The following is a 22727-nucleotide window of genomic DNA, read 5'->3' as shown; positions in this document are numbered from 1 at the left end:
TCCCAGCACTTGGGAGGCAGAGGCAGGTGGATCTCTGTGAGTTCAAGGCTAGCCTGGGCTACAGAGTGAGTTCCAAGACAGCCAGGGCTACACAGAGAAACCCTGTCTTGAAAAACAGGACAAACAACAACAAATAGTGCTGAAGATGCAGCCCAGGAGTGCAGACTAGCCTGGTCTACATATGGGTTCCATCCCTGTAGCGCAAAAGCCAAACAGAACAAAACCACAACTCTCAGCCGTCAGCACGCTTGCTTCCTGGAAAGGACTCTGGGGCCAGCCCACCTCCTCTGCTTCCATAGTGGTGCAGCTGAAAGAGGTGACCTTTCTCAATACCGACACCAACCTAGCCATCTTTCATCTTTGTGAACACATGCTCCATCGTTTTTGACCATATGTTTCTGTCCTATTCAAACTCCCACTCAGATAACCGTGGAGACTGCCTATGGATGATAACTGAGCAAACTAGCTTTGGTCCATGCAAAAGAATAAAACGAAAATAAACCCACATTAAGTGTAATTACACTCCTCTTTTTTCCAGCTGTGTTTGAGTGTTCACAGTGCCAGCTACTGCCTTCCACAGAGTACCCTAACTTCAAACCTATAGTTTCAGTAGGGGAGCGAGCTCAGTTATTCCCATCTTCGGGCTTCATTTCCTATAGGATTCCAAGAGTTTTTTTTTTTTTTTTTTTTTTTTTTTTTTAAAAAGTCTTATAAAGATGGGGGTTACTCAAAGTGTAAAAAATGGAAAGCTTTTATGCCCTTCCCCCTCTTTACTATACCCAGAACAGTAAAAACCAAAGGGGGATCTAATTAGTGAAAACCGCATTCAAACATGATTAATTGGTAATCCTGGCACCAGCTGTCTAGAACCAAATGCTATCCTTTATTAGACAGACACTCGCAAGTTTTACATCTGCTTCACGCTAAGCGAACATCTGCTTCACTCAAACACTTTCCCAGTTCTACAGCAATTTACACTTTGGCTGGTGGCTTGCACCAGTGAAAATGTGTATCCTTCGAAGTCACCCTCTGCAGAATGCAAGGTGGACGAACACTCCCCATTTTAATCTGCATAGGTTCTGGAGGGGACAGCATGTTTGGTGAAAGAATAAAAAACGTGTCTGAAAATCATGACAGAAAGAAGCAGACAGATGGATGAACTGGATTCTCTTTTTCATGTGTGTGTGTGTGTGTGTGTGTGTGTGTGTGTGTGTATGTGTGTGTCTGTGTCTGTCTGTGTCTGTGTGTCTGTGTGTACATGTACACACCCACAAGCACAAACCTGCAGAGCCAGTAGAGGGTGTCAGGCCTCTGGATGCTAGAGTTCCAGGCAGTTATGAGCAGACAGTATGGGTGCTGGAAACTGAATTACAGTCCTCTAGGAGAGCGGCAAGTGCTCTTGACCTCCAACCCATCTCTCTAGACCCTGTGCACTGTAGTTTTAGAGATTTGCATCCCTAAAAGCACTGCAGTAATAGCTTGGATAGTAATTTAAGTACTAAAAGGTGAAAACACAGTCCCTGGTCTGTACCCCAGGGGTGTGTGAGCAAGTGGCTAGCCATGCCAGAAAGGTTATCACGCCCTTTGAGACAAATGACACCCAGTCTGGGAACACATCAAGCTCATTTAAAATATCTCTTATCAGTAACTTGCGTTGATAGACTATTCTCTCCCTACCCCCAATAATTAGGCTGCTGGGAATGGAGATGCTGATGACCCATTAGCTCTCTGAAACGCTGTTACAGAGTTAGGCTAACAAATCATCTCACCAAGAAACCGGAGTTCAAGGGAAGACAGCTGTGCAGAAAGCCCACACTGGGAACCATGCCCTTGGCAAACATATTTACGGCATGTACATGGTTTATTGTCTGGTTAAATTCACATCCATCTGTTAGATGTGAGGATTCCTGCCCCAGAGTTGATTAAAGCTGTGACACGTGACAGCTGACAAGCAGCTTTGGTGAGAAGGTTAAGTCTTACAGGCTCTACCAGCTCGCACTGGGCCTGCCTGGAAGCCATCAGCAGCAGCGGATTAACCCCGGCTATTCCAGAGACACCTTGATTTGAAGAAGTATGCAAATCCTGCAGCAGGAAACCTATACTGATGAAACATAAGCCCATGGAAACGGACTAGGAAGTGGGTGTGGTGGCGCACACCTTTAATCTCAGCACTTGGGAGGCTGAGGCAGGTGGATCTCTGTGAGTTCCTGGTTTGCACAGTGAGTTCCAGGCTAGAATATGTATATATAATCATGTCTTAAAAAAAAAAAAAAAAAAAAGACAACGTGGTGGGGTGGTATCTGAGCAGAGATCTGGAGGTAACTGTGGGCCAGTGGATATCTGAGAGAAGGATCTGGCAATCATACAGATCCACACACAAGTACCAGAAATAGGCAGGAAGGCAAGGCAGCCTGAGTACAGATGAGGGTATAGGAAGAGTGGGGATTAAGAGCAGGAAGGAGGTAATAGAGGGGTCCTCTGCTCCCACAGGCGACACAGACTCATTTTGGGCCTGTACTTGATGGCCAGGAAGAGTGAAGTGTGCAGAGGGGAGTTAGGAGCTTGTTTTTATACTCACTAGGTAGGCCAGGCTGGCCAGCACTGACTGATCTTTGTGCTTCTGCCTCATGCTAGGATTGTAGACATGTACCACCATGCTTGGACACGGACGGACACACACACACACACACACACACACTCTCTCTCTCTCATATAGTATATGTACTCTATATAGCTGAAGTTTTTAGTTATGTGTACATGTGTGAATGTAGACTACGTTTGTGCAGGTGTCCACGGTGGGCAGAAGGTGTCAGATCCCAAGGAGCTGGAGTTACAATAATTACTTTTAACCACTGAGGTACCCCTCCAGCTCCTTGGGGTTTACATTTTAAAAGGCTTTTTAAAAAACTGCAGAGTTTAGAGTGGTACACCTGGACGACTGGGTGAAATAAGCCAGCCTCAGAAAGATCAACAGTGCAGACATTCCCTCACGTGCAGGATCTATATATACAGCATACACGTGTGAAACAGGAAAGGGTGGCTATGTGGAGTGGACTGGAGGGAAGGGGAACAAGACAGAGCTGGGGCAAACAGACAGAGTCCGCAGGTGAATGGAGCCCAGCGCAATGACGGCATGTGTGACATTTCACAACAAAGCCACTGTTTATACTCGGTTTAAACAATAAAGCAGCAAAGCTGGGCTTGTGTTGGGGGCTGTGTTTCTCTGCAGTGACACAGGCAGAGAAAAGGCAGTCTCGAGACAGTTGCCTTCTGGACATCACATGTGTGCAGGACTGGATTTGCTGAACGACTTCACGTAGGGTCTGAACGAACAAGATCTTTCAAAAGCCTTCTGGCCTATGCCAGCCAGACATAAGTTGTGAGCTGCAGATGTGACAAATGCCAAGGTGGCTCCCAGCTGCCAGGGCTTTGGCCTGCTGCATCTGAAATGCCCACTGGACACCAGAAGAAGGTGGCCAACTAAGAGGCTGATACACAGGTCTGGATTTCAGGGGAATACCTGAGTGGGGTCCTCACTGGGAGCCACCAGCATGCAGATCTTAGAAAAGAGGGTGGATGGAAGAGACCTGGGGTTTCAGCCAAGAAGAGGTCAGAGGCCAAGGAGCAGCATGAGAAGCCCCTCGGGTTCAGTGGCAGAGGCAGGAGCCAATCCCAAAGAACTATGTCCTGGAAGACCAAATCCAAGCAAGGCTGAGTGACTACCACTGGATTTAGCATCTTGGAATCATTGGTCATTTTACTAAGCGCCTTTCTAGAGCAGGACTATGTACTCATGCCCAGTTGAAAAGGGTTCCAGAAAGAACCATGCGAGAAGAACAGGGACTACAGCAGCTCAAAAGGAAGAGGGCACAGCGGACGTGCCCCCGATGGGAGCCAAGGTGAAACCATCAATGGCCTGCGTCAGCAAGGGTAGAGAGAAGCCAAAGCTATGTGCACAAGAGCCAGCTGGGTACGGTGTTACAACTTGTCCTCAAGTCCCCAGGCAGGATGAGGACTGAAGAAGGCTGCCTTCTGAAGACATGAGCTAGGAGCTGGGCCTGCTAGTCCATACCTGGAATCTCACAGCTGCAGAGGCCGAAACTCAGTGGGCCCAGTAGGCATGCAGTCATTTGTGCACAAGCACAAGGCTGTGACAAATTCAAGATGCCCAGTGTTCGTGGGTCCTAGGTGGAGTCAGTCACCCTTTTCAGCTCTCACACAAAGATGAACAGAGGATGAAGAGAACGGGGTCAGTGTAGCAAGGACCTCAGCTCTGATGTCAGCTAGACAGGGTTCCACTCCAGCTGTAGCATGGAGAAACAGTGACATCACTCAATCTTTTTGAACTTCAACTTATCTTTCATAAAATATACTCTATGAGGAGGAGGCCTTCAAGATTTCAGGTTATCATCTATATGTCATGTATATATACCTGTGCATAAACATGTTTCCTCCAGGAGTTCAGCATTGGCCAGTTCTGTGTTCTCAGCCACTGCACAGATGCTAAGGAAAACCAGATGCAGTTCTATGTTGGCACTCAATGGCTTTGTAAAATGTGTTCTAGAACAGTTTGAACCCATTGGAGCATTTGGTCTTGGGTTTGTTTGTTTGCTTGTTCGTTTGTAAGAGTTTGGGTGGCTATGGCTACAACTGTCTGGACTCTACCAGTGAGGGGCTGGGGGTACAGCTCAGAAGGAGGTCACTTACCTAATGGGCAGGGTCCTTACTTGCATCCCTAGTACAGGGAACATTTCTCACTTGAAAAAAAAATCACTAGTGCCTGGTATTTTTAGGGTAAAGAATGGCAAATTATGCTCTACTAAAATTACAGAAATTATTTTCTGGGGCCACACTTGGCCATTTCTATCTTCCTAGAATTAAATCCACTTTTTTCTTTTTTGTTGTTGTTGTTTTTTGAGACAGGGTTTCTCTGTGTAGCTTTGCGCCTTTCCTGGAACTCACTCTGTAGACCAGGCTGGCCTCGAACTCAGAGATCCACCTGCCTTTACCTCCCGAGTGCTGGGATTACAGGTGTGCGCCACCAACGCCCAGCTAAATCCACCTTTTTCTAAGGCCTCAGATTTGCACAGACATGCTACCCGTGACATCATGACCTGCTTCTGGTTTTTAGTTTCTGGGATTCTACTTAATTTCTTCCATCTTTGTGCTTTGGTGGACAAGACCACACTGATAGCTTTCATTTTCTTTTAAAGATTTACTTATATATTTATTTACTATGTATAGTGTTCTGTCTGCATGTGTCCTTGCAGGCCAGAAGAGGGCACCCAATCTCGTTACAGATGTGAGCCACCATGTGGTTGCTGGTAATTGAACTCAGGACCTCTGGAAGAGCACCGAGCCATCTCTCCAGCCCCGATAACTTTCATTTTCACCAAACGTTATCCTGTTTATCGATCTACTACTTAGCTGTATCCCTCCAGATTGTTTACTCTGCAATTCCACGAAGGAATATTCCATTCATTTTTGGGTGCTTCAGTCCTGTTCTATATTATACTATTTAAAACAAAACTCTGCACACTGCTTTGAAACCCACTTCTGCTTCCTGGTTTTCATTTCTAATTTCCAAACATTCCACATTCCTTCCCTCGTGCTCCAAGAATTGTTTAAGAACCACTTTCAGGCAATGTAGAAGGCCCTGGCTTCAATCCTCAGGGGTACAATGAAGTGAAGAGAGAGTCAAGGAGGAGAGCGGGGAGGAGGGATGACACTCATTACAAGCAGCAAGGAGTTTTGTTTTTAGTTAGCTTGAGTTTTTATGTCAAGGAATGAATGCATCAAAGAGGAAACTGTCACACTATCCTGAGGTAGGAGCCTGAGTGTTTCCTTTACTGGGAGAATAAAGTCCTTCTATAGCCTCTCAAAAACAAAACAAAAACTCTGGGGAGCCAGAGAGATGGCTCAGCCATCCAGAGCACTTTCTGCTCTGGTAGCAGACCCAGGTTCAGTTCCCAGTACCCACATTAGCAGGCTCACAATTGCCTGGCATTACAGTTCCAGGACATCCAATGTCCTTTTTTGGCCTCTGGGGACATAGCACTTGTGTGCCTGCAGTACACACACCTATATGAGTAACTTAAAAGTAAAAGTGTGGAAATCGGATATGGTAGTGCAACACCTGTGAGTCTGAGGCCGGCCTGGTCTACAATATGAGTTCCAGGACAGCCAGGAGTAGTGAGACCTTGTTTCAATTAAAAATAAGTTTGGATATTCGATATACTTGTGTTCATGCATCTTATGTCCTGCTTTTGGGAATGCTTCTCTCTCTCTCTCTCTCTCTCTCTCTCTCTCTCTCTCTCTCTGTGTGTCTGTGTGTGTGTGTGTGTGTGTGTGTGTGTGTGGTCCTGCTTTTAACTGGGGAGGTTCAGGGTGACTTTCTTAACTATGACACAGGACAACTTATTTATGTCTCTGTATACTATCTACTGATGTTCTACTCTGATTAACTGTGATGGTATATTGTGTTGTGTATAATTCTCCTGAGCTTTTGGGTATTTTTCTTTCATAAACACACCTATGGGGGTGTGCATTTTGAGACAGTATCACTATGGAGCCCAGGCTGGTCTTGAACCCAGGTCTCTCAACTCTTCTATTTCCACTTCCTAAGTGGTAGGATTAGAGGGATGTATTACAAAAGTCAGATCTATTTGTTGATTTATTATGTAGCCCAGGGAGACTTCAAAATCTCTATGTAGTTGAAGATGTCCTTGAACTGCTGATCATCTCCCTTCCACTGCCTGGTGCTGAGGTCACAGGTGTGCACAGTTTGCATGATGCTGGAGATAAGCCAGGGCTGCCAACCTGCTATGCAAGCACTCTTCTGAGGCCCGGTCCCCCAGTCCAGCTTACCAGATTGAAGTAGACACATATTTATAGACATATTTTGCTTCTAGCTATATAAAAAAAAAGTCTAGGATGTCTCCACTACCTTTTTCTCATTTTCCTTTTCATGTGCTATGTTAGTTACTACTATCATATCATTACTTAGTCATTATATTACACAATCAATCATTACTTCATTACACATGTCAACCTGTGCTGCTTACATCCAACACACTTTGTGCTGTAGTGTTATGTAGCCTTGGTCCTATAGTAAATAAATGTGAGTTCCACTGATAGCATTTCTGACATTTTTCTTCTATTACACACACACACACACACACACACACACACACACACACACACACTTTTTTTTTTTTTTTTGAGATGAAGTCTAATTATATAGCCTTGGCTGGCTTAGAACTCACTTCATAGACCAGACTGGCCTCTATCTGCCAGATTCTGCCTCTTGAGTACTGGGCTTAAGGCTGTACACTGCCACGTCCCACTTCCGTCTAAAGGCTGGGTAAGTATTTCCTCTTTCAGTTTCTTTAGGAACTTGAAAATCATTTCCCACTATAAGAAGAGTTGGTATAGTGCCTGTGGTGGTTTGAATAAGAATACCAGCATACAGCCGGGCAGTGGTGGCACACACCTTTAATCCCAGCACTCGGAGGCAGAGACAGGTGGATCTCTGTGAGTTTGAGGCTAGCCTGGGCTACAGAGTGAGTTCTAGGGAAGGCGCAAAGCTACATAGAGAAACCCTGTCTGGAAAAGCCAAAAAAAAAAAAAGAAAAAAAGAAAAAATGAATGCCAGCACAGGCCCATATATTTGAATGCTTAGTCACCAGGGAGTGGCATTCTTTGAAAGGATTAGAAAGATTAGGAGGTATGGACTCACTGGAGTGTGGCTTTGTTGGAGAAGATGTGTCACTGGGGGTGGGCATTTGGGTTCAAAAGCCCAAGACAGGCTCAGGCTCTCTCTTAGCCTTCAGATCAGGATATAGCTCTTGGCTACTGTTCTTGAGCCATGTACACCGCCATGCTCTCTCCCCTGGTGATAATGGACTAAACCTCTAAAACTGTAAATAATCCCCCAATTAAATGTTTTCTCTTTAAAATGTTGCTTTGGTTATGGTGTCTCCTCACAGAAGAGTGACTAATGCCTTTAATTACGATGAAATAAGTTAACATATAAATCACTTAGAATATTCTATAAGCATCATTCAAAATTTAAAAAAAATTGTGACAGGCTAATATGCAAATCACTATTGTAGGCCTAGATAAGCTCTAACTTGTGATTCTCAGCTTCTTGAGTATTGGCATTACAGGTATGTACCACCACACTCAATTCCATTCATGGACCCTGAGTTTCATGTGTGATCATGGAAACCCAAGACTCTCCTCTTAGGTCATGTGTTCTGTAATGCCCACTGGTTCCTTTTTTAAGTCCTGCAATGCATCTTCCTTCTCTTCTCGCTCTCTGAAACTGAGGGGCTGTGTATGGTATGAAATCACTCTACCCCTTAGCTATATCCCCAGTGCTAAGTCTTACAATGTCACACTGCTCTATACTTTTATTCTGTACACACCTCACATGCACGGAGTTCAGTGGGCAACTTTGTAGAATTGGCACTTTCCCCTTTTTTACATGGATTCCAGGAATCGAACTCAGATCATCAGGCTTATGTCCAAACTGCTTCTACACACCAGGCCACCTCAGTGGCTCAGAATTAGTGCATGTGGGCGCACGCGCGCACACACACACACACACACACACACACACACACACACACACACACACACAGGCTGGCTTCAAATCCATTATGTAGCCCAGGATGACCTTGAACCTCTGATCTTCTTGCCTCTTCCTCTCAATTGCTGGGATTACAGGTTTGCTCTGCCACATCATGTTTTCATAGTGTTACTTCAGACTAACAGTTTTGCTGGGTTAACATTCCCTGGGACCAACTATGTCCTTTCAATTTGTATACCCAAGTTTCCCTTTATCCTTGATTTTTGGGCAACAAGTTTCTATGCCCCCTCCCCCTGTCTTTTGTTGGGACACCAATGCTGCATGACTGCTTTGTCTTTCCTGGCCATCACCTCCCCTCCAACACTTCCAAATTTCACTCCACTGCTTCCATTTACACACCTGTCCAACTCTTCCTCTGTGCTTCCCACAGACGAACCTGCAGGATGCTGAACCCTCTTTGGTCCTACTTTCCTTTCTGAATTCTGTTGACTCTTGTTTCCTTTCTCTTGTGGCCTTCCTCTATTTCCTTTTAAAAAGTATAGACTGGGGGTAGAGAGACGGCTCAGTGTAGGGTTTCTAGAAGAGACACCATGACCATGGCAACTCTTATAAAAGAAAACATTTAACTGGGGCTGGCTTATGGTTTCAGAGGTTTAGTTCACTATCATCATGGTGGGGAACATAGCAGGGTGCAGTCAGACATGGTGCTGAGAGTTCTACATCTTGATTCACAGGCAGCAGAAGCAACTTGTACCACACTGGGTATAGCTTGAACAAAAACCTCAAAGCCCGCAGTGACATACTTCCTCCAACAAGACCACACCCACTTTAACAAGGCCACACCTCCGAATAGTGCCACTCCCTATGGGCCTTTGGGAGCCATTTTCTTTCCAACCACCACAGTGAGTAGGAGCACTTGCAGCAGATCTGTGCCCACGTGGAGGTGCACATCCACTGGACAGTTCCAGGAGATCTGATGCTCTCTTCTGGTACACAGACAGACCTGCAGGCAAGTACTCATATTCATAAATTAAATTTTAAAGTCTATCTTCCAAACTGGCAAATACTCTTTATTTTGGGAACAGAGTCTCACTGTGTAGTTGAGGCAGGCCTTAAACTCCACCCTCCTGCCTTAGCCTCTTGTGTGATGGGGTTTTAGGCCTCAGCACTGTGCCTGGCTATCTGTGATCTATGTGGTGTCTATCTTCAAGCCCTTGCTATAAAGTTTTGCTGGTTTCTTCTCCCCTTCTCTTACTGTGTCATGTCACAACCTTCTGCTGGCTCCTTCTGGATAATTGATCATTGTGAATATAACTGACAAGTTCTTCCTTGATCAGTTCTTTCCAAAAAGGCTCTGGTGGAGAGAGGGGAGGGGCATACTCACACCAGCAAAGTCACTTAGGAGAGAGGCTGCTTCTCAACAGTGATTTTGTAGCCTGTCCTGGTGGTGCATGTCTTAAATCCCAGCTCTCAGGAAGCAGAGTCAGAGGCAGGGAGAAATCTGGGTTCAAGGTCAGCCTACTCTACATAGTGGATCCCAAGCCAGCCAGGGCAACATAGTGAGACCTTAAGAATGATTTCTTTAGTTCCCCTGAGTTTAGTCAATGGTGATTGGCAATGTCAGGGTTGTCCAAACAGCAGTTTCTGTTCTACTAAATCCCATGTCCTACAGATACAGCCAAACCCTGTTAGGACTCCCTTCATACTGCCTAGCTCCATTCTTGTTCAGAGGCACATCTAGGAAAACTGCTTTATGGCTCCTTGTGTCTGTCCCCAGGGCCCCCATCAGGGCATGGGTGGACAAGCCAGTACCTCAGGCCTAGCTGTACTCTGTAGCTTCACTGGAGGGTGGGGCTGGACAGCCCTTGGTCAGGTCAGCACCTTTTACACTCTGGACCTCACTGGTTTTGTCTGGAATTGGGATAATAGGACTTTGAGACTCAGAAGATACAAAGTCTGGGGCACAGTGTGGTAGGTAGAGTATGCTTTGCATGCATAGCCTTAGGTGGGAGGGAGGGAGGGGAAAGAGAATCCGGCTCTCTTCATTTTCCTTAATTGTTCTGACACAATTTCAAGACGAGTAGAAAGTGACATGTTTTCACTGCCACTTCAAAGTGAGAAGTTAAGTAAGTAATTTTGGAATCTAATGACACAAAATTAGAAACAATCTAACTCTCCAAAATTGGGGCACATTCAAAGAGTGAAATAAATAAGAGTATACAAGTGTCAAATCTGTGGAATTTTATAAGCATACATTTTTAATCTAATAATGGTGCAAGCTTGGTAAAGATGTGTAAGTGTCTGTGTAAGAAGTATGTGATGTGATATCAGATATGGCAATTATACATATGATATTGGGTTTGCTAGGTAAAATACATATGCATGTAGGATGAAAAATGGAAGGGGAAAATATTTTTCTTTGGTGGTGGTGGCAGAAATGAAACCCAGGCATGTACAAACTAGACAAATGCTCTACCACTAAACCACATTTTTACCTTCAGCACTCAAAAGTTTCCCGTGTGTGTATGTGTGTGTGTGTGTGTGTGTGTGTGTGTGTGTGAGAGAGAGAGAGAGAGAGAGAGAGAGAGAGAGAGAGAGAGAGAGAGAGGAGACAGACTGAAGCCTAGGCCTATACTCTACTGCTGAGCTACATCCCTGATCTTTTTCACTTTGTTTACATTGAGACAGGGTCTTGATCAGTTGCCCATGCTGGCCTTAAACTTAACTCAGCAATCCTCTGCCTCTGGAGCAGCTGATCCAGCTAGCTCTGAAAACATTTTTGATAAAAGTATTGTGAACTGAAAATGGGTGTGGGAGGTGCATGCCTTCGATCCCACAGTTCAGAAGGCAGAGACAAGTGGATGTCTGTGAGTTCAAGGCCAGTCTGGACTATACCTCCATGGCCAGCCAGGGCTACACAGTGAGACAATCTAAATCACAAAAAGTGTGTGTATGTATGTGTGTGTGTATTCCTAAATACATAAGTACAACCTGCTCAGTCTCTGTAATGCTATTTGTATGTATGTTTTCAGGACTGATCATTTGGTATTGATAATCAACTGGTGTGCCCTTCCCTATTTATAACAACAATTAATGAAAAAAGAGGCCATGAATTTAAGCATTTGGGAAGGCTTAAAGGAAAGGCAAGGAGGAAATGATACCATTATAAACAAAGTTTGCTTCACCGTCACAGTATAGCATGTATAACAACAACAAATAAAGCATAATAAACGTTCACTAAATAAAAGCATGGCAGTAACATGGCTTTCCTGCAGCCTCTGCTGACACTGATCATTAAAATGCACTGGCTGTCTCCCACTTGCCAGGAATAACAGCACCCCATCAGCCAAGCTAAGCTGCTCCTTCTGATCCACCTCCAGGCAGATCTTCCTAGCAGCCAGCTGCCTCCCCATTCCTCTGCTTTCCCTTCCTGCCACCCCAGAGGTCCACCCTGCTTCAAACACAAGCTTATTTACTTGGCCCCACTAATGCACTGGGCTTGGACAGCAACGTAGCAAGTAAGAATGTAGACTGTGCCCTTTTGGTTTGTTTTGATTGTGATAAAGAACAGTAGAAAAATCAGGCTACTTTTAAAGGCCTTTAAAGCTAAGGTGTTTACTAAGTTAAAAAAAACCCCAAAAAACAAAAAACACCATAAAATGCAGCAAGAACACTGCAGACAGTCCACACAGGATGTATCTTTTTTTTTTTTTTTTTTGGTTTTTCGTGACAGGGTTTCTCTGTGTAGCTTTGCGCCTTTCCTGGATCTCGCTCTGTAGACCAGGCTGGCCTCGAACTCACAAAGATCTGCCTGCCTCTGCCTCCCGAGTGCTGGGATTACAGGCGTGCGCCACCACCACCACCCAGCAGGATGTGTCTTTTTTAATCTATAACATTTGAAGTTTCATGGCAAGAAAAATAAACTACAGTGACTGAACAGGAGGAAATAAACTCTCTACCCCATAGATGAGGCTCAGAGGGTTTGAAATAGATTTTCTATACTGCATAAGCCAGTATCATTCCCTGCAGCTTTCAAGGTTCCCGCTTTTCAAACTCTAACGCTGCAAAGAACATTCCAAAAATCACTTTGAAGCAAACTGTCCCACAGTCAAGGTGAGCTGGGTTATTCTCGGAGTTCCAGTGAAGTGACGAGGTGACATTATTGTGTCCTCATTTTACCAGGACTCCAATCTGTGTCTGCTCAGGCGCTTCTCAGCCCTAAGTACCCAATGACCATGTCCTCTTAGACAACACATCTGTGATTTCCCATGACCCTAACCACAGTCCACATGTGTAAGAAAAAAAAATGCTACACAGCTCCTGTGACCTACACTTGACAATGATGTCATCGTGGTGTTTGCCTTTAGAAATGCTTTACTCCTGAGCTTTGGGGCCAAGAGGTTTTCTGTTTTTTTATTGTTTTTTTTTTTTTTTTTCATTTATTCTACACAGCGACTGCAGTTTCCTCTCCCTCCTCTCCTCGCTTTCCCCTCCTTCCCATCTACTCCCTTCCCCATCCACTTCTTGTCTCTATTCAGAAAGGGGCAGGCCTCCCATGGGCTTGAACAAAGCTTGGCACATCAAGATGAGGCAGGACCCAGCTCCTCTCCTTGCTTCAAGCCTAGGTCCGTCCCATGCAGGCTCTCTAACTGTTGGTCTAGAGTCCATGTGCTCCCACAAGCTCAGGTCAGCTGTCTCTGTGGGTTCCCCCGTCATGGCGCCCTTGACTCATACAACTCCCCCCTCCTTTCCTCAGCAAGACTCCTGGAGCTCAGCCCAGTGCTTGGCTGTGGATCTCTGTATCTACTTCCATCAGTTACTGGATAGAGTATCTCTGATGACAATTAGAGCAGTCACCAATCTCATTACAGTAGATGGGCCAAGAGTTCTTTGGTGCCAGAGCCTATTCTTGGTTGCCAACTAATAAATACCTCCAACTTGGCCTTCCATGTATGGTAGTCTGTAACTTTCTCTCCTGGACTGCAATACCAGGTCATCCAGGGCTGGGCACTGGGACTGTGTTTCAAAGGAAACAAACACAAAGACACATGGCATTGAGGTAAGGCCCGGTGGTATATTCTTGGAATCCCAGCACTCAAGGTTGAGTCTGGAGGACCAATGGCTGGAGGCTAGCCTGAGCTATGCAGTGAGATGTTATCTTAAAATCAAGTAAAAAGTAAACCAGTAAGTCATTTGGAACACAGAAACTTAATACGTGAGCTCTTTATCTTTCAAGGAATTATTTTTAGTCTCTGAATAATTAACAATTCCAAGTACTCAAAATGAAAGTATTTTCACTAAAAAAAATAGCTTAGTGCCAGGAGTAACTGCACACACCTTTAATCTCAGCACTCAGGAGGCAGAGGAGGGCAGATCTCTGAGTTCGAGGCCAGCCTGGTCTACAGAGCGAGTGAGTTCCAGGCCAGCCAGGGGCTACACAGAGAAACCCTGTCTGGAAACAAACAAAAAGAGATACTGCTTGAATAAAAAGTGTGTGGGGGGGGTTGGTTGTAGCCTCCACAGGACAGGGAGTGGTGGGTGGAAGAAACCTGTTAGAGGGTGTGCCAGCTTGTGGTTTCCCAGATGGCATCGGAGGCACAGAGAGAGGCTGTCCAGGCTTCTCTTTTCCCCATTCTACACACTTCTGAAACAATCTCACCCACACATCTACGAGCTGGTAATATGAAAATGTCCATTTTTCAACACAGATGGAGTGCCTGCTTTCGGAGGCACAAATCCAGCTTCCTCAACTCCCTATCTTTGGCATGACAACTCTGAAAGTGCCTTCACTGTTGAAAGTCAGCTGGGGGTTGGTGGCAGGAGAATCCCCGAGTTCAGAGTCAGCCTGGGCTACACAGTGAGACTTTGTCCTTGGAAAGAACTTCCAAACTCCAGAAATCAAGAATTCAGCTGCTCTCAGCCCTCTGTTCCTGGAAGGCAGCCCTTAACTCCTGAGTGATGAGTGTCCTTTTTCAGAAGACCCCATCTGACAGCTGATGCTGCTGACTCAGAATGGGCCTCTTGTTTGTATGAAGATGTCTCAGGATGTCAGTAAGCCTCGCCAGTAACTAGAAGGTTAGGGCTTTGAGCCACACAGTATATCATTCTGACCTCTCTAGGCTGCAGACTGTTCAGCCCATTGCCAAGGATCCACTGAGTCTTGTGCCAGCTAGTTTTCACAACAATTTGACCCCACCTAGAGTCCTTATGAAAGATAGAACCTCAATTAAGGAAATGTGGCCACCAAACTGGCCTGTGTTTCTTGATCAGTGTGGGGTGGCTCAACTCACTATGAGTGGTGCTCCACCCGCACAAGTAAAAGCAAGGAGACCGAGCAAGCCATGAGGAGTAAGCCAGTAGTCAGCACTCCACCATGGCCTCAGCTTGAGTTCCTGCCTCCAAGTTCCTGCCCTAACTTCCTTCAGTGATGGACTGTGCAAGTATAGGCTGAAATACACCCTTTCCTCCCAAGTTGCTTTTGGTCATGATGTTTCGTCACAGCAATACAAACTCTAAGACACTTGTCTGCACGGGACCTTAGATGAGCTGTCTCGGATGGCATACTGGCATCAAACCAGACACTGCTACACTGTGCCAAGAGAGTACTTCAACCTGAGCTCACAAGGAAGGGGAATGGATGCTTGGGTTGGGCCATCCTAGACTGCCCTGTATCTTTCCCTTCCGTTGGTTCTAGCCTGTATCTTTATGCCACCTTCAAGTACAGCATGTCCCTAAGTTCCAGGTGTCACTCTAGCCAACTGCTCATCCTGAATAGCTAGTGGGCACCTCAGAAGTGATAGCCAACTGCTTAGAGGTGAGTCAACTGGGGATCCCTCAACTTGAGACCGGAATTTGGCTTTTTGAAAGTGGGTCTTACTATGTTATCCTGGCTGGCATGGACCTGTGTAGACCAGGCTGGCCTTGAACTCAAGAGACCCACCTGTCTCGGCCTCCCAAGTGCTGGCATTAAAGGTGTGCACCACCACACCCAGCAGCAACCAGTCTGCAGCCAGGGCAGTTTTGCCGAGGGCTAGTTCTCAACCTGGGAAGTTTGGCATACCGGGTAGTAGCTGGAGAGAAGTCACTGTGCCCCAGAGAACTGCATCTGGCAGTCTGCATGTTACTGGGAAAGGCAGATGCGGCCAACCAGCCACCAAGCTGCTCATAGAAGACCACAATTACTATCTTTCTGTTCTGTCAATCACCTTCCCTAAAAATGGCAAAATGTCCTTCCAAACCAACTTCCTAGAAAGTTCTGACTCCACCCTCCCTCTTCTCCAATTCCTCCCAGCCTCTGAACCCCTACACAACGGGAGTGCAAAAGCAAGTGCTCCAAAGAAGGCACATCTGAGTGGAAGGCCCTGCAGATCAAGGAACTGACTAGAAGCTCCATGCCTGTGGAGAGATGGATGGCTGCAGACCCAGAGCCAAATCATCTCCTGCTGTCTTTAGTCTCAGCAGCCATCTATCCCCAACCTCCTTCCCTGACTAGGATGTCTGTCTAGTAGGTGAAACTTTTGGCATCCACTCACTTAGCAAACCACTAGCTTCTCCCAGATTCAAGACTAAGAATGTCATAAGACAGCATCTGGAGCCCATAGTAGAGATTCCCCCCACCTTGCTGTAACCCATGTCTTAGTTAGGTTTCTACTGCGTGATAAAACACCACGACCAAAACCAACTTGGGGAGGGAAGGGTTTGCCTTATACATCCAGTTCATCATGAAGGGAAGTCAGGGCAGAAACTCAAGGAAGGAATTAAAACTGAGGCCATGGGGTGGGGGTGCTGCTGCTTAATGGCTTGCTCAGCCTGCTTTCTTATACAACCCCAATCACCTGCCTAGAGATGGCCCTGCCCCCCAAGTGGGCTAAACACTCACACATCAATCATTAATCAAGAAAATGCCCTAGAGACTTCCTTACAGGCCAGTCTGTTGGAGGCATCTTCTCAAGTGAGGTTTTCTCTTCCTGGATGACCCAAGCTTGTGTCAAGCTGGCAAAAAAAAAAAACAAAAAAACAAACAAAAAAACCCAAAAACCAAAACCCAAACCAAAAAACCCAGCACACACACCAAGTGTCTCCACCAAGTATCTGGGTGCTGTGGATATCGCTCTGTGTAAATAAAGTTCTGATTGGCCAGTGGCCAGGCAGGAAGTATAGGCGGGACAAGAGAAAAGAGAATTCTGGGAAGTAGAAGGCTGGGAGAGACACTGCCAGCCGCTGCCATGAGAAGCAACATGTAAAGACACTGGTAAGCCACAAGCCATGTGGCAAAGTATAGACTAACAGAAATGGGTTAATTTAAGATAGAAGAAGTAGATAACAAGAAGCCTGCCACGGCCATACAGTTTCTAAACAATGTAAGTTTCTGTGTGCTTTCTTGGTTGGGTCTGAGCGACTGTGGGACTGGCGGGTAAGAGAGATTTGTCCTGACTGGGCCAGGCAGGAAAACTCTAACTACATCTGGGTAACGCCCTGATTGATGATCCCTCTGATGTGTGACTAGAGAAGTCCCTGTGAGGTTTTCCACAGCAGCATGTGTCACTCAGAGCAACAGGAATCAGTGTCCAGGCCATGCTCACTCATATCTGGCTCAAAATAAACTGTCTCATTCCCTCCTGGGCCAGAGCTGTGCTGTGTAGACAGGGTCTTATTTTCCTTCCTTATTATGCTCACAGAATTCTGGTCCCACGGGCCTCCTCCCTGATTCTGGACTGGCCAACTTCATTCCCACTTTGCAGTCCCTTCCCTGTGATGCATTTCTTCCTTTTTACCATGTAGGTCCTGGTTTCCACGTCTCACCCTTGAGAGCTCAGCATTATCCTGGCTCTAAGGAGGCCGCTAGTCACTCATCTGCTTTGATTTTTCTCTCTGATTTTGTCCCCCTCATCAAAATTAAGTCTCCATCAATGCCGGATTCCCAGGCCTTGAGGAGTGCCTGGCTCACAGAAGATAATCGCTTATTGGATATCCTAATTGGATATTCAGGTCTCATGGAATCCACTGAACAAGATTAACTCAGCGGTGGGCTCTAGCTTTATTCTGCCCTCCTCAATCCATTCTCCACACCATAGCTGAGACATCTCGCTAGTAAAGCGCTGCAGCCTAGTTAGATGCAGGGCTTCCGAGCACGCTCAAAGGCAGTTCTCTCAGACAGGAGCACAGGCCCTTCACCATCAGCTGTTGCCACACTCAGTCACCCTTTGCCCATCTGTCCTCCGGCAAGGCTGTGCTGCCTTGGTTGCACACTCAAGTCTCCCGTGCCTCCTGGCCTTAAGCACATGTTCCTCTTCTGTGGTGTTCATTTTCCTTCCTTCAGGATTCCTTAACCAGTACGTGTAGAAACCTTCCCTGACCCTCCTGTGGGCCTCCTTGGAACTCTACCCAGGTCCGAGCATGGATTCAGGATGTGCACCACTATCTGAAGACTTGCCTGTATTCTCAAGAGTATCATCCACATGGGGGAAGGGTCTCATCTTATTCATTTGTGCCACTACCGTCAGGCACAGTGCTTGCTTGATACTGCAGCTGTCTACTGCACATTTACTAGACAAGCTGAGACCTTTGTTAGTTCCTCCATGTTCTCCACAGCATTTAGTTTGGTGGAACCCACAAGCCATGGGCTCAACCCTATTGAAAAAGTAGCACAGTGGCTACTCTGACCCAGGGTACCCAAGCATCTTAATGACCGAGTATGGTTCTTTAAGATTGTGAGCAAGGCCACTCATAAACTTTAAAGAGCTTGACTAATAGTTCTTTCAACATGTCTTCCTGCCACACTGCTATCAGTATTGAACTTTGGCCATATAGTCCCGTAGAGGCATTTTAGGCTTTATTCAAAATAAAGATATTAATGTTCATAAAGAGGCATTACCTGGGGCTGGAGAGATGCCTTAGCAATTATGTGCACTTGCTGCTCTTCCAAAGGACCAGGGTTCAGTTCCCAGCTCACAACCACCTGGAACTCCAGCTCCAGGGGATCCGATGCCCTTTTCTAGACTCTCCCAGGCACTTGCACCCACAGGCAGGTGCACCCACAGGCAGGTGCACCCACAGGCAGGTGCACACACATGTATACATACTATACCTAAATAATAAAGTAAATCATAAGGAAAAAAAGCAAGGCATGTTTGGATCAAAACTTCCTTCTATGGAGTCACACAGACATGCCCAGAAACGATACCAGCAGGCTCTAGATATTCTAAGACAGAAAGAAAACAAAATGATATTTAGAGAGTCAACCCCCCAACTGTAAGAAAATGATGGCTTTTCCACTCAAACCCATCTGCACACACAATATCAGAAAGGTCTGAAGCTCTTGATGGAGGTGAGGCTCCATTTGCACACACAATATCAGAAAGGAAGGCCTGAAGCTCTTGATGGAGATGAGGCTCCATTTGAGTTTCTTCCTTTCCTTCTGCCTATCACAGCCAACAGAAAAAATTAAAAACTTAAAAATTAAGTTTTCCACCATGACCCAATTCACATGCAGATATATACAATCAAAACTAAAAGTAACAAAGCAATCTTCAATCCTACTCTACAATATTCCACTGGATTTCATCGAAAAGCATGACTCACAGTCTACTGTGCCTGTTTCATAACCCACATTTGGACAAATACTATGGTTTAAAACAAATACAGTAAAACTAAATTGATTAAAAATAACAAAATTCAACTTTCTTTTTCTCTCTCTTCTTTCTGCATGTGTATAGGGTATGGGGATACACGGGCACATGCATTTCTATGTGCACATGAATGGAGGCCAAAAGTCAACCGTGAGTGGCATTCCTTGGGAGCCGTCTGTCTTCCTGGAATCTGGGATTGTAGAGTGTACTACTTCACCTGGCTTTTTACATGAGTGCCGAAGATCTGAACTGAAGTCCTCAGCATGCACTTCACCAATGTGCTCATCCCCATAGTGCTTCTTCCTTTGTTTTTCAGACAGGGGCTTACTATGTAGCCCAGGCTAGCCTCAACTCTCAACACTTCTGCCTCTGTCTCCCTAGTGATGAGACAATTTGGGTACCACCATACTGAGTAAGAAACTCATCTGATTATACACATTTTGGTGCCATTTTTAAATGGCAAACACGTAAGTCTTTTTACCCTAGAGTCAAACCCTTTCAAGATCCAGGATTCTTTTATTTTTTGTGGGGGGGAGGATAAGATCTCATGTAACCCAGGCTAGCCTTTGAATGCCTAATCTTCCTTTTTCCACCTGAATACTGGGATTACAGACATGCACTACCATGCCAGGATAAGAAAGTGGGTTGGATTCTCAGGATAAAACTGTGTAGCCTTGGCCATTCATCTACATGGCTAACTACTGGGAAAATGAATTAGTAGATCATATAATAATGGTCCAAAGTAGCTCATACCTTAATATTGGAAAACCACAAATCATTCTCATGCAGGGTGGCCAGGTAGACAGATGTAAGAAGTCCAATGCAAAGGGCCACAATTCCACCAACCACAGACGACAGAATCTTCCAGAACCTTCCCGAGGCACAACCTTTTCGGAAAGTGAAACACATCAAACAAGAATATAGGATCTGGGGCAGGTGAGACAGTGCCACTGTTAAGACAACTTGCTGCTCTTGCAGAAGACCTGAGTTTGGTTTCTGGCCCTCAGACCAGGCCGCTTACACTGCCTGTAACTGCAGCTGTAAGGGATCTGATGCCCGCTTTTGGCTTGTGCTCATGGGTACAACCAACACACAGACACTCATGAAAATCAAAATAAACTTCACAGAAACAATACAGCACTGACCAAAGGACACACAAACTAGGAAAATGCAAACAGGAGATTTACAGATAGTAAGAAATGATGAATGTCCTAGAAGGAGCAGACTAAGGACACGAACAGGCAGTGAACAAAAGGAAAACCACAATAAATGTAACAGAAGGACACGAACAGGCAGTGAACAAAAGGGAAAAATACAATGAATGTAACAGAAGAAAACATGTTAAAACTCACTCAGATTCTCTAGCACTGACAAAAGAATGAGTGGAACTTAAAAACATTCTTGGCGACTATGGAATTTAAAATTTCTAATATATGAGCTGGGAGTGTAGCTCAGTGGTGGAGCCCCTGCATGGCCTGACCAACACTGCAGGAGGGATAAATGGTATGGAGTTGAGAACTGCTTTGGAAATGGGCTGGCTAGTTTTCACATCAACTTGATTTTGACACAAGTTAGACTCAGCTGATAGGAGAAAACTTCACTTGAGGAATTGCCTCCGTAAGACCGGCTGTGGGCCAGTCTGTAGTGGATTTTCCTAATTAGAGACTGACATGGGCAGGCCCAGTTACTGTGAGCTGTGCAACAGCTGGGTCCTGGCTGCTATAAGAAAGCAGCCTGAGTAAGCCATTAGGAGCAAGCCAGTAAGCAGCACCCTCCATGGCCTCTGCATCAGCTCCTGCCTCCAGGTTCCTGCCCTGCTTGAGTTCCTGCCCTGACTTCCTCTGGTGATGAACAATGATACCGAGTGTAAGCAAAACAGGCCTTTTCCTCCCCAAGCTGCTTTAGGTCATGGTGTTTCATCACATCACTTAACTAAGACAGAAATGGATTTAAATAAACAAACATCTTGGGTGCTAGAGACTTGTTGCTCTTACAAAGGACTCAGGTTCCATTTCCAGCATTCACATGGTGGCTTAAACTGTCTGTAACTCCAGTTCCAGGGAACCCGATGCCCTGTTCTGACCTCTGAGGGCACCAGGCACATGCACGTGGTGTACTTATGAAAAGGTTCAGGACATGGTAACAGAAGAGCAGCTACTTCCCCAACAGCAAGCACATGGATCTTGCTCGGTTTTGTAAAGCTACATACGACTGCTTGAGGGCAACCATGTGGAGACAGCTTCATTCAGACAGCAAGATAAACACTGTCATCTGTGCTACTCTCAGGAAGAGGAAGTGGGGAAAAGTAGCTTTTCCTTCTCTTTAAAATTTGTCTTTAATTTTCAGGGTTGCTTTTTTTTCTGACATGATTTCATAAAATGGACAATCCTCAAAGTTTTTTTAAAAGTAAAAACAAAATAAAACAAATCAAAATGGGGCTGGAACAATGGCTCAGCAGTTAAAGAGCACTTACTGCTCTTGCAGAGGACCCAGTTCCTATCACCCACATGGTGGCTCACAACTGTCTCAAACTCCAGTTCCAGGGAATCTGATACCCAAGTCTGACCTCAGGGGACATCAGGCACGCCGGCAGTGCATATACACACATGCGGGCATAAAAATAAATACGTCTTTAAAAACAAACAAGAAACAATCTAAGGGCTGGTGAGGCAGTTCAGGGAGTAAGGGCACTTGCTGCCAAGCCTGATGCCCTGAGTTTGATTTCTGCAATCCATAAAGTGGGAGGAGGGAGATTCTTGCTAGTTGTTCTTGGCCCTTCACATGCATACACTGTTGAGCTACCACATGTACACGGTAACTAAATAAATGCAATTAAAAAAAACAAAGGCACAATCTAACATAAATTTTAACTGGGTAACTTCATCAGAAACTACTCCAGATTACCTTCCATGCATTGGCTCCCATCAATTTAGCTGAGTGGCCTGGCTCTCCAACATAGGCATCTTTTTCTGCTACCTATTAGCTCTGGCTGCTAAGAATTCATCTGGCTACAAAGAAATTATGTCTGATATTGAAAATGGCTGACAGATGTGGAGTTTTTCAAGCTTACTTTAAAAATTTTCACCACATTTACTTACAAAATGTGACCAGGGGTCACTTAGCAACTGTTCAATGTTATATAAAGGTTTCACCAAGTTCTTATTTTTTTCTCCTCCTCCCCTATTCTTACCTACCCCCAAAATAAAGCAAAAGAGATAACTTCAGGAATTTGGCTGAATATAAAATGTTAAATTTCTTTTTCAAAGACTATAGTGAAATGAGACTCAGTCGAGATAAGGCTGCCTGGGTGGTACAGCACACACAAATCAGACCTGGCATTAGAGCAGGAAATGGTCAGGGAAGGCAAGCGAAGCATCAGAGGACCCGACAACATTGCCGCCCATACGTTAATCAACAGACAACTTTTACCAGGCTCTTTTACAGATGACAGCTGAAAAGCCAATATAATCAAAGTACAATCAGAATATCTGCTGCTGAAATTAGTG

The 22727-nt window shown here is 45.4% G+C and overlaps 1 protein-coding gene across 1 annotated transcript in view; it reads right to left on the bottom strand.

Annotated features, from left to right (window-relative positions):
• The window catches only part of Dpy19l3 (dpy-19 like C-mannosyltransferase 3), a 70804-nt gene that overhangs the window by 46103 nt on the left and 1974 nt on the right, over positions 1-22727 (bottom strand). The window contains exon 3 of the mRNA XM_036203989.1: positions 19975-20108. Coding sequence (XP_036059882.1) covers positions 19975-20108 — 134 coding nt within the window. The remainder of the gene's footprint in view (positions 1-19974; positions 20109-22727) is intronic.

Source organism: Onychomys torridus, chromosome 1, assembly GCF_903995425.1.
Source record: "Onychomys torridus chromosome 1, mOncTor1.1, whole genome shotgun sequence".
NCBI classification, from domain to species: domain Eukaryota; kingdom Metazoa; phylum Chordata; class Mammalia; order Rodentia; family Cricetidae; genus Onychomys; species Onychomys torridus.
The sequence above is the reverse complement of the archived record's forward strand: the minus strand, read 5'-3'. Positions and strand labels throughout refer to the sequence as shown.